The sequence below is a fragment of the Salmo salar genome, chromosome 01 (genome assembly GCF_965601325.2).
Source record: "Salmo salar chromosome 01, fSalSal1, whole genome shotgun sequence".
Lineage (NCBI taxonomy): Eukaryota > Metazoa > Chordata > Actinopteri > Salmoniformes > Salmonidae > Salmo > Salmo salar.
Genome location: NC_138291.1, coordinates 19,794,220 through 19,806,795, shown reverse-complemented (window position 1 = coordinate 19,806,795; position 12,576 = coordinate 19,794,220). Strand labels below are relative to the sequence as shown.

Below are 12,576 nucleotides of genomic sequence, written 5' to 3'. Positions count from 1 at the left end.
CGATAGACTGTCATGTGATCAACATGTCTGTTATATTTCAGTGGGTAACGCAGGGAGGAAGCGCCAGGTTGGTGTGGATACACTTGTCAGAGTGTGTGTGTGTCCCAGACGGTGTCTTTAACACACTTGGCAGCAGCGCTGACCTCAGGAGAGTAACCTTCCCTTTAGAGACGTTAGCAACTTTGTTGTCAGAAAATGGCATTTGATAGCAGTGTGATTTATGAGTGTAATAAAGTGATGTTGCTGCATCTGAATGTGTGAGCTGCCAAGGGCCATACTGTCTGCTACAAGCACTTTTTAAAACGTTGACAATAGCTGTGAATGTGCCTGTGAACATGCAGCTACTGTTGCCCTTGTCAAAATGGCATCCTTGAGTTGGGGAACAGTCGTAACTGCCAGTTTGGTGTGTCCCTTTTTAAGGGACATAAAAACAAAACTGACAGCTACATGGCTCGCTGAAATACCATCCCCTTAGGCTTGTGTGTGTCTGTGATGTGAATTGGTTGACATGAAGGACCTAATACTTGTTGAATGGCAGGCCTTAGTTTTGCAGCTCCAGTTCTACTGCTTGGTAGAGGGGTTTGGGTGGCCAGGGTGAGTTACTACAATGGGACTCCACTAGAGGGATCTGTGTAAACTCAAGGTTCAGACAACGCTGGGTACATTGATAAATGTATGCCTTTCTGTCACCTACTACATATGTCTAAACTTCATACAGTTTAGTGTGGTTTTAATATTGGTTTCTCCACAAAACGCTGTTGTTGACAAGCATTCTGTTTATCTGTTGGTAGATGATGACATTTTCATAAGGCTTTTTGTCAGTGTAATGTCTCGATGTACCACCTGTCATAGGCATTCTGTCCTCTCTGACGTCTCCTCTAGTCTGTACTGATGGAGTAAAACACAACAACCCAGTATATCAGCCTTCTGTCCTCTCTGACGTCTCCTCTAGTCTGTACTGATGGAGTAAAACACAACAACCCAGTATATCAGCCTTCTGACGTCTCCTCTAGTCTGTACTGATGGAGTAAAACACAACAACCCAGTATATCAGCCTTCTGTCCTCTCTGACATCTCCTCTAGTCTGTACTGATGGAGTAAAACACAACAACCCAGTATATCAGCCTTCTGACGTCTCCTCTAGTCTGTACTGATGGAGTAAAACACAACAACCCAGTATATCAGCCTTCTGTCCTCTCTGACGTCTCCTCTAGTCTGTACTGATGGAGTAAAACACAATAACCCAGTATATCAGCCTTCTGTCCTCTCTGACGTCTCCTCTGGTCTGTACTGATGGAGTAAAACACAATAACCCAGTATATCAGCCATCTGTCCTCTCTGACGTCTCCTCTAGTCTGTACTGATGGAGTAAAACACAATAACCCAGTATATCAGCCTTCTGTCCTCTCTGACGTCTCCTCTAGTCTGTACTGATGGAGTAAAACACAATAACCCAGTATATCAGCCATCTGTCCTCTCTGACGTCTCCTCTAGTCTGTACTGATGGAGTAAAACACAATAACCCAGTATATCAGCCTTCTGTCCTCTCTGACGTCTCCTCTAGTCTGTACTGATGGAGTAAAACACAATAACCCAGTATATCAGCCTTCTGTCCTCTCTGACGTCTCCTCTAGTCTGTACTGATGGAGTAAAACACAATAACCCAGTATATCAGCCTTCTGTCCTCTCTGACATCTCCTCTAGTCTGTACTGATGGAGTAAAACACAATAACCCAGTATATCAGCCTTCTGACGTCTCCTCTAGTCTGTACTGATGGAGTAAAACACAATAACCCAGTATATCAGCCTTCTGTCCTCTCTGACGTCTCCTCTAGTCTGTACTGATGGAGTAAAACACAATAACCCAGTATATCAGCCTTCTGTCCTCTCTGACGTCTTCTCTAGTCTGTACTGATGGAGTAAAACACAATAACCCAGTATATCAGCCTTCTGACGTCTTCTCTAGTCTGTACTGATGGAGTAAAACACAATAACCCAGTATATCAGCCTTCTGTCCTCTCTGACGTCTCCTCTAGTCTGTACTGATGGAGTAAAACACAACAACCCAGTATATCAGCCATCTGTCCTCTCTGACGTCTCCTCTAGTCTGTACTGATGGAGTAAAACAATAACCCAGTATATCAGCCATCTGTCCTCTCTGACGTCTGTACTGATGGAGTAAAACACAATAACCCAGTATATCATCCTTCTGACGTCTCCTCTAGTCTGTACTGATGGAGTAAAACACAATAACCCAGTATATCAGCCTTCTGTCCTCTCTGACGTCTCCTCTGGTCTGTACTGATGGAGTAAAACACAATAACCCAGTATATCAGCCTTCTGTCCTCTCTGACGTCTCCTCTGGTCTGTACTGATGGAGTAAAACACAATAACCCAGTATATCAGCCTTCTGACGTCTCCTCTAGTCTGTACTGATGGAGTAAAACACAATAACCCAGTATATCAGCCTTCTGTCCTCTCTGACGTCTCCTCTAGTCTGTACTGATGGAGTAAAACACAATAACCCAGTATATCAGCCTTCTGTCCTCTCTGACGTCTCCTCTAGTCTGTACTGATGGAGTAAAACAATAACCCAGTATATCAGTCATCTGTCCTCTCTGACGTCTCCTCTAGTCTGTACTGATGGAGTAAAACACAATAACCCAGTATATCAGCCTTCTGTCCTCTCTGACGTCTCCTCTAGTCTGTACTGATGGAGTAAAACACAACAACCCAGTATATCAGCCTTCTGTCTCACCTCAAACACCAACCACAACTCTGACAACTGTGTCATACTCCAATCCTTGTGGTTTCCACACATTTAATGTTGATGTTGGGAGAGTGTCTATTTTAAAGGCCAGGGTTGAATTAGCTCGTGGATTTTTGGAGATCGTGCTATTTAAAGGTAATGAGCCGATATATGCAGCGTTTACCGTGAATGTGGTCTCCGCGAACGCTGGAACGTTGCCTTCAAAACGTGCATTGCCAACAAAAGTGGCATCGGATGAAATTCCGGCTAAAGTGCGTGCATCTACCACCCACTGGTTTTTAATGCCATCAACAACAGCAGCATATCACACTGTTTAAGTTACATCACAATATTTATTTCTCAAATACATTATTAATTGGGAGACATTCAAAAAAACAAATTCATTACAATATGACGTGTCTTATCATGAAAAAGTAAAAAAAGCATTCTAGTACATAGAATTTTGATGAACTGTTGGTGCCTAGCTCTCTACACAAAGCTGCACAATTAGTTTTATTCAACTGGCCACTGTCTATGTTCTAACCAGGCCAGGTGCAGGAGAGGGGCAGAGGGGAGTGGGAGAGAGATCTAAACTAGGACACTAGAGTGGCCTGTCTCTCTTCAGCTATGTCGCTACACAGATCATCCAACTGTACAGCCAACCATGTGCCATCTCTCTAGCGCAGGCCTTCACAAACTAGGTCCTGGGGTCCTAACTCATCGTCAAGCTTTATTTGAATCAGCTGTGTAGTGCTAGGGCAAAAAAACCAAAAACATGTGCTCAGGGAGGGGGCCCCAGGACCTAGTTTTGGAATCCCTGCTCTGGAGGATGTCTCCTCCAACTATTGTCTGGCCTAAGGATTGTCATAGTTGTCTGGCCTAAGGATTGTCATAGTTGTCTGGCCTAAGGATTGTCATAGTTGTCTGGCCTAAGGATTGTCATAGTTGTCTGGCCTAAGGATTGTCATAGTTGTCTGGCCTAAGGATTGTCATAGTTGTCTGGCCTAAGGATTGTCATAGTTGTCTGGCCTAAGGATTGTCATAGTTGTCTGGCCTAAGGATTGTCATAGTTGTCTGGCCTAAGGATTGTCATAGTTGTCTGGGATAAACAGCTGACTCAAGACTAAGTTGAATATGGAGATATGTAACACAGTTATAAGACATTATGAACATAGGCCAGACCACATTAAAGAAAAGAAACTGTATATATAATACTTTTTACCTTAATAAATTAATACTGCCAGTGTAAAAAAACAAAACGACAACATTATTTACTGTACCAAGAAAACTTGCTGAAAATCTCTACGATACCCTATATATACAAAAGTATGTGGACAACGCTTCAAATTAGTGGATTCGGCTATTTCAGCCACACCTGACGGGTGTATAAAATCGAGCAGACAGCCATGCAATCTCCATAGACAAACATTGGCAGTAGAATGGCCGTACTGAAGAGCTCAGTGACTTTCAACGTGGCACCATCATAGGATGCCACCTTTCGAACAAGTCAGTTCGACAAATTTCTGCCTTGCTAGAGCTGCCCAGGTCAACTATAAGTGCTGTTATTGTGAAATGGAAACGTCTAGGAGCATCAATGGCTCAACCGTGAAGTGGTAGGCCACAGATTCACAGAATGGGGTCGCCGAGTGCTGGAGTGCATAGAGGCCACACAAAAATCGCCTGTCCTCTGTTGCAACACTCATAACTGAGTTCCAAGCTGTCTCTGGAAGCAACGTCAGCACAAGAACTGTTTGTCAGGAGCTTCATGAAATGGGTTTCTATGGTCGAGCAGCCGCACACAAGCCTAAGATCACCATGCGCAATGTCGAGAGTCGGCGGGAATGGTGTGAAGCTCGCCAACATTGGACTCTGGAGCAGTGAAAACGTGTCCTCTGGAGTGATGAATCACGCTTCACCATCTGGCAGTCCGACGGACGAATCTGGGTTTGGCGGATGCCAGGAGAACGCTACCTGCCCGAATACCAGTGCCAACTGTAAAGTTTGGTGGAGGAGGAATAATGGTCTGGAGCTGTTTTTCATGGTTCGGGCTAGGCCCATTAGTTCCAGTGAAGGAAAATCTTAAAGCTAGAGCATACAATGACATTCTAGACGGTTCTGTGCTTCCAACTTGGTGGCAACAATTTGGGGAAGGCCCTTTCCTGTTTCAGCATGACAATGCCCCTGTGCAGAAAGCAAGCTCCATACAGAAATGGTTTGTCAAGATCGTTGTGGAAGAACTTGACTGACCTGCACAGATCCCTGACCTCAACCCCATCGAACACCTTTGGGATGAATTGGAATGCCAGGCTTAATCGCCTAACATCAGTGCCCGACCTTACTAATGCTTTTGTGGCTGAATGGAAGCAAGTCCCTGCAGCAATGTTCCAACATCTAGTGGAACGCGTCCCCAGTAGAGTGGATTCTTTTATAGCAGTAAGATGCAGCAGTAAAGGGGGGGACCAACTCCATATTGATGCCCATGATTTTGGAATGAGATGTTCCACGAGCAGGCGTCCACATACTTTTGGTCATGTAGTGTAGTTTGAAACACAATGTTAGGTGTGTGGAAGCACCACATAGCACTAGAAAAATATTACCACATCAAAACTTCCGTCAACCACTTACCACAACATTGATTAACCAAACACTGTCAGATGATACATTTGTGGATATAGTTCATTCACATAAACAGTTGGCTTTTACACTGATTATAAAAATGGTCTTGTCACAAATACCATTAAAAATGTCATTGATGCTAGGTTTACTGGGCACAGTTACCACACACTTACAGTAGGTTAACTGTCATGATTGAAATGAAAGAGGTGAGAGGCATTGCTTTGAGTTCCACACTTGCTGAAATGTTTAGCTGTTTCCAGGTTATGACAGTTGGCATAAAGTAATAATGACGAGTATAGGAGTTTTTTGAAAGCCTGGGATTCTTTCAGTTCTGAATCCAGGATTCTTAACTTGAGTTCAGGGTTCATGGTTTCAGTTTGAGGTCCATGGTTTGTGTTCATGTTTTGACTGCTGGGGGTTAGTAAGTTGAGTTCTGGGTTTTCAGTTCAGTTGTAGTGTGTCGAGAGCCCCGATGTTGTGGTTGTTGTGGGGGTGGGGGGGGGGGGGGAGTCCCCCATCTAGAGGTGTGTGTCTGTGAACATGGTGTGTTCCTTCCTCACAGAGCTGAAGGCTTTGATGGCTTCAACAAACTCATCATCCTCCACATACTGCAACAGAAACAACATCATGGTTAGGAGATCATATAATGGAACACAATCTGAGATCATTAGTGGGATTTAAGCATTATATTGTAGGACTTTCTACTTCTCCCACTCTCACCAGTCCAGAGTTGTGTCCCCTCTCCTCTCCCTTTCCCACCTCTCACCAGTCCAGAGTTGTGTCCCCTCTCCTCTCTCTTTCTCACCTCTCACCAGTCCAGAGTTGTGTCCCCTCTCCTCTCCCTTTCCCACCTCTCACCAGTCCAGAGTTGTGTCCCCTCTCCTCTCCCTTTCCCACCTCTCACCAGTCCAGAGTTGTGTCCCCTCTCCTCTCCCTTTCCCACCTCTCACCAGTCCAGAGTTGTGTCCCCTCTCCTCTCCCTTTCCCACCTCTCACCAGTCCAGAGTTGTGTCCCCTCTCCTCTCCCTTTCCCACCTCTCACCAGTCCAGAGTTGTGTCCCCTCTCCTCTCCCTTTCCCACCTCTCACCAGTCCAGAGTTGTGTCCCCTCTCCTCTCCCTTTCCCACCTCTCACCAGTCCAGAGTTGTGTCCCCTCCTCCCCTTTCCCACCTCTCACCAGTCCAGAGTTGTGTCCCCCCCTCCCCCTTCCCACCGCTCCCACCGAGTCGTCTCCTCCCCCTCTCACCAGTCCAGAGTTGTGCCCCTCCCCCTCTCACCAGTCCAGAGTCGTCTCCTCCCCCTCTCACCAGTCCAGAGTCGTCCCCTCCCCCTCTCACCAGTCCAGAGTCGTCTCCTCCCCCTCTCACCAGTCCAGAGTCGTCCCCTCCCCCTCTCACCAGTCCAGAGTCGTCCCCTCCCCCTCTCACCAGTCCAGAGTTGTGTCCCCTCTCCTCTCCCTTTCCCACCTCTCACCAGTCCAGAGTTGTGTCCCCTCTCCTCTCCCTTTCCCACCTCTCACCAGTCCAGAGTTGTGTCTCCTCTCCCTTTCCCACCTCTCACCAGTCCAGAGTTGTGTCCCCTCTCCTCTCCCTTTCCCACCTCTCACCAGTCCAGAGTTGTGTTCCCTCTCCTCTCCCTTTCCCACCTCTCACCAGTGCAGAGCTGTTCCCTCTCCCTTTCCCACCTCTCACCAGTCCAGAGTTGTGTCCCCTCTCCTCTCCCTTTCCCACCTCTCACCAGTCCAGAGTTGTGTCCCCTCTCCTCTCCCTTTCCCACCTCTCACCAGTCCAGAGTTGTGTCCCCTCTCCTCTCCCTTTCCCACCTCTCACCAGTCCAGAGTTGTGTCCCCTCTCCTCTCCCTTTCCCACCTCTCACCAGTCCAGAGTTGTGTCCCCTCTCCTCTCCCTTTCCCACCTCTCACCAGTCCAGAGTTGTGTCCCCTCTCCTCTCCCTTTCCCACCTCTCACCAGTCCAGAGTTGTGTCCCCTCTCCTCCCCCTTTCCCACCTCTCACCAATCCAGAGTTGTGTCCCCCCTCCTTCCCAGTCCAGAGCCGTCTCCTCCCCTCTCACCAGTCCAGAGTCGTCCCCTCCCCCTCTCACCAGTCCAGAGTCGTCTCCTCCTCCTCTCACCAGTCCAGAGCCGTCTCCTCCCCCTCTCACCAGTCCAGAGTCGTCCCCTCCCCCTCTCACCAGTCCAGAGTCGTGGCCTCCCCCTCTCACCAGTCCAGAGTCGTGCCCCTCCCCCTCTCACCAATCCAGAGTCGTCTCCTCCCCCTCTCACCAGTCCAGAGTCGTCTCCTCCCCCTCTCACCAGTCCAGAGTCATCCCCTCCCCCTCTCACCAGTCCAGAGTCGTCGCCTCCCCCTCTCACCAGTCCAGAGTCGTCTCCTCCCCCTCTCACCAGTCCAGAGTCGTGTCCTCCCCCTCTCACCAGTCCAGAGTCGTGCCCCTCCCCCTCTCACCAGTCCAGAGTTGTGCCCCTCCCCCCCTCACCAGTCCAGAGTCGTCTCCTCCCCCTCTCACCAGTCCAGAGTCGTCTCCTCCCCCTCTCACCAGTCCAGAGTCGTCGCCTCCCCCTCTCACCAGTCCAGAGTTGTGTCCCCCCTCCCCCCCTCACCAGTCCAGAGTTGTGTCCCCCCTCCCCCCCTCACCAGTCCAGAGTTGTGTCCCCCCTCCCCCCCTCACCAGTCCAGAGTTGTGTCCCCCCTCCCCCCCTCACCAGTCCAGAGTTGTGTCCCCCCTCCCCCTCTCACCAGTCCAGAGTCGTCTCCTCCCCCTCTCACCAGTCCAGAGTCGTCGCCTCCCCCTCTCACCAGTCCAGAGTTGTGTCCCCCCTCCCCCCCTCACCAGTCCAGAGTTGTGTCCCCCCTCCCCCCTCACCAGTCCAGAGTTGTGTCCCCCCTCCCCCCCTCACCAGTCCAGAGTTGTGTCCCCCCTCCCCCCCTCACCAGTCCAGAGTTGTGTCCCCCCTCCCCCCCTCACCAGTCCAGAGTTGTGTCCCCCCTCCCCCCCTCACCAGTCCAGAGTTGTGTCCCCCCTCCCCCTCTCACCAGTCCAGAGTCGTCTCCTCCCCCTCTCACCAGTCCAGAGCCGTGTCCCCCCCCACCCCCCTCACCAGTCCAGAGCCGTGTCCCCCCCTCTCACCAGTCCAGAGCCGTGTCCCCCCCCTCACCAGTCCAGAGCCGTGTCCCCCCCCTCCCCCTCTCACCAGTCCAGAGTCGTCTCCTCCCCCTCTCACCAGTCCAGAGTCGTCTCCTCCCCCTCTCACCAGTCCAGAGTCGTCTCCTCCCCCTCTCACCAGTCCAGAGTCGTCCCCTCCCCCTCTCACCAGTCCAGAGTCGTGTCCCTCCCCCTCTCACCAGTCCAGAGTCATCTCCTCCCCCTCTCACCAGTCCAGAGTCGTCTCCTCCCCCTCTCACCAGTCCAGAGTCGTGTCCCTCCCCCTCTCACCAGTCCAGAGTCGTGTCCCTCCCCCTCTCACCAGTCCAGAGTCGTGCCCTCCCCCTCTCACCAGTCCAGAGTCGTCTCCTCCCCCTCTCACCAGTCCAGAGTTGTGTCCCTCCCCCTCTCACCAGTCCAGAGTCGTGTCCCTCCCCCTCTCACCAGTCCAGAGTCGTCTCCTCCCCCTCTCACCAGTCCAGAGTCGTGTCCCTCCCCCTCTCACCAGTCCAGAGTCGTGTCCCTCCCCCTCTCACCAGTCCAGAGTCGTGCCCTCCCCCTCTCACCAGTCCAGAGCCGTGTCCCCCCTCCTCCCCCTCTCACCAGTCCAGAGCCGTGTCCCCCCCTCCCCCTCTCACCAGCCCAGAGTCTTGTCCTCCCTCCCCCATCAGAGACTTCCTGTCCTGTTCGATCAGTTGACTGACGCTGCGGTGCAGGGAGTTCTGGGAGTAGGCGTGGCTGAGCTGTGATTGGCTGGGCACGCGGAGGACCGACATAGGGCTGAACCGTGAGCCTCCCCCCACAATCTTACTGTCCGTCAGGCCCTGGGGGGGTGATGGGTAACAGGAAGTAGAGGTGGATGAAATGCAATGATATACCGACCTTCATCAACACAATCATCAGCCACACACCAATACAATAGAAGTATCCCACATACTAAAACATTAACCCACACACCAATACAATAGAAGTATCCCACATACTAAAACATTAACCCACACACCAATACAATAGAAGTATCCCACATACTAAAACATTAACCCACACACCAATACAATAGAAGTATCCCACATACTAAAACATTAACCCACACACCAATACAACAGAAGTATCCCACATACTAAAACATTAACCCACACACCAATACAATAGAAGTATCCCACATACTAAAACATTAACCCACACACCAATACAATAGAAGTATCCCACATACTAAAACATTAACCCACACACCAATACAATGGAAGTATCCCACATACTAAAACATTAACCCACACACCAATACAATAGAAGTATCCCACATACTAAAACAGTATGTCACACATGTCCATATTAAATGGTCATTGTTAACCATTAAAATGTAAATTCTAAACAGAAGGACATAGGCCAGGCACAGCTGAATCAAGAATCACCCAAATCATCTCACTTCCAGGAGAAATCAGTGACACCAGTTGATTGTAAATGTGTTAGTCCGAGACTCAAATCATGCATGCTTCCATTTGGGGTTATAGGGTGGTACATGCACACTCTCTCATCCTGCCAAGTGTGTAAGAGTTAGTGGGATGCATGCACACTCCCTTTCCCCCTTAACCAGTCAATAAGGTTGTATACAGTAGGGTGCATGCACACTCCCTTTCCCCCTTAACCAGGCAATAAGGTTGTATACAGTAGGGTGCATGCACACTCCCTTTCCCCCTTAACCAGTCAATAAGGTTGTATACAGTAGGGTGCATGCACACTCCCTTTCCCCCTTAACCAGTCAATAAGGTTGTATACAGTAGGGTGCATGCACACACTCTCTCCCCTCCTACCTCATAGTTCATAGTGTAGCTCTTTAGAGTCACGTTGCTGTCCTCTAGACAGTCTGTTACCGTATCAAACTGCTGGGGCAGAGGCAGTGTGTGACACATCAGCTATGTGTGTGTGTGTGTGTGAGTTTGCAGTGCGTGTCAACTTAAGAGGAGGATACATACATACGGGTCATAACGGTGTTGAGTCACACACGTATTAATAACATGTAGAACAGGGATCATCAACTAGATTCAGCCGCAGGGCAATTTTTTTCTTGAGCGGAAGATCAGGGGGCCGGAACCTAATTACAATTTGCACACTGCAAATTGACCACAAGAAGCCCAAGCAGATATAATACTTGACTAAAACATCATCATTTCAAACCTTCCATTTGAATATGATCACATGTCTCTCTATTATGTGTGGGAATATTTAGGAACAGATTTCCAAAAATAAAAATCACTTGGAGCTGATTTCCCAGTGTTTTTAGTCTTTTATGCCCAACAACAAAACATTATTAAAAAAAAAAAATGATATATATATATTTTGGTAACACTTTACTTGACACCCAGCGTCAGCACATGTTATAATATGGTCATAACCATGTCACAACAGCTGACATAACGTGTCATAACCTTTTATAATATGGTCATAACACTGTCATTACCCATATATTTAGACCAGCTGTGACATATAATGTGTTATTTTAGGGCTGGTTATGACACCTACAAAACCTACCACACAAGGCAAAACATTCCATTACACCATAGCCCACAGTATGTTTGTTATGGATACATTTATTTAAATTGACCATATTAAATTATCATTGTAATTGTGCACACGTTGATGTCAGACATGCACCTACTCCAATGCTCTGTTGCTGATGACTGGGATAAATGCAGGAGCAGATTTCAGGAACATAAATGTGGGTTTTGACACTCTTATGTAGGTGTCATATCCAGCCATGAAATAACGCAATTTATGTCACAATAGGTGTAAATATGTGGGCCATGACAGTGTTATGACCATATTATGACAGGTTATGCCAAGTTATGTCAGCGGTTATGACATATTATGACATGGTTATTATGACTGTGTCATAACATGGTATGACACTGGCTGTCAAGTAAAGTGTTACCAGTTTTTTTTGGCTCAGAAAACTTGGAGGGCCAATTAAAATCACCCGTGGGATGCCAGTTGGGGAACCCTGATGTAGAAGCACACACGTGTTATTAGCATGTTGAGGCATACGTGTGTGGACAGAGACATATACAGACAGAGAGACAGGCTTACTGCAACAGTGGAGAGGTCAGTGAGGAGGAGAGTACTGGCGTGATGTTTAGAACACATGTCAGAATACGGCCTCTGAGAGGGAGGAGACAAGAGGAGGGGGAGGAGACAAGAGGAGGGGGAGGAGACAAGAGGAGGGGGAGGAGAGGAGAACAGAAAGGACAAGTAGGAAAGAGAGGGCAAGGAGGAAGAACGGGAAGAAAAAGAGGAAAGCAAGAAGGAAATGGAATACAGAAAATAATGACAGAATATAAAAAGAAGGAAACTGAAATCGTCTGAAGCAAATGTACAATTAGTTGTCAATGTCTTTACACACATTATTACTGTAATTTACGGACTATTAAGCGCACCTGAATATAAGCCGCACCCACTGAATTAAAAAATATATACACTGCTCAAAAAAATAAAGGGAACACTTAAACAACACAATGTAACTCCAAGTCAATCACACTTCTGTGAAATCAAACTGTCCACTTAGGAAGCAACACTGATTAACAATAAATTTCACATGCTGTTGTGCAAATGGAATAGACAACAGGTGGAAATTATAGGCAATTAGCAAGACACCCCCAATAAAGGAGTGGTTCTGCAGTGGTGACCACAGACCACTTCTCAGTTCCTATGCTTCCTGGCTGATGTTTTGGTCACTTTTGAATGCTGGCGGTGCTTTCACTCTAGTGAAAGCATGAGACGGAGTCTACAACCCACACAAGTGGCTCAGGTAGTGCAGCTCATCCAGGATGGCACATCAATGCGAGCTGTGGCAAGAAGGTTTGCTGTGTCTGCCAGCGTAGTGTCCAGAGCATGGAGGCGCTACCAGGAGACAGGCCAGTACATCAGGAGACGTGGAGGAGGCCGTAGGAGGGGCAACAACCCAGCAGCAGGACCGCTACCTCCGCCTTTGTGCAAGGAGGAGCAGGAGGAGCACTGCCAGAGCCCTGCAAAATGACCTCCAGCAGGCCAAAAATGT

The 12,576-nt window shown here is 48.5% G+C and overlaps 1 protein-coding gene across 1 annotated transcript in view; it reads right to left on the bottom strand.

Moving 5' to 3' along the window:
* Window positions 1-3,114: 3,114 nt before the first annotated feature.
* ush2a (Usher syndrome 2A (autosomal recessive, mild)) overlaps window positions 3,115-12,576 on the bottom strand; it is a 477,069-nt gene continuing 467,607 nt past the window's right edge. The window contains 2 exon segments of the mRNA XM_082957499.1: window positions 3,115-5,973; window positions 9,164-9,407. Of these exon segments, the coding sequence (XP_082813625.1) occupies window positions 5,884-5,973; window positions 9,164-9,407 (334 nt within the window). The 3' untranslated portion in view covers window positions 3,115-5,883.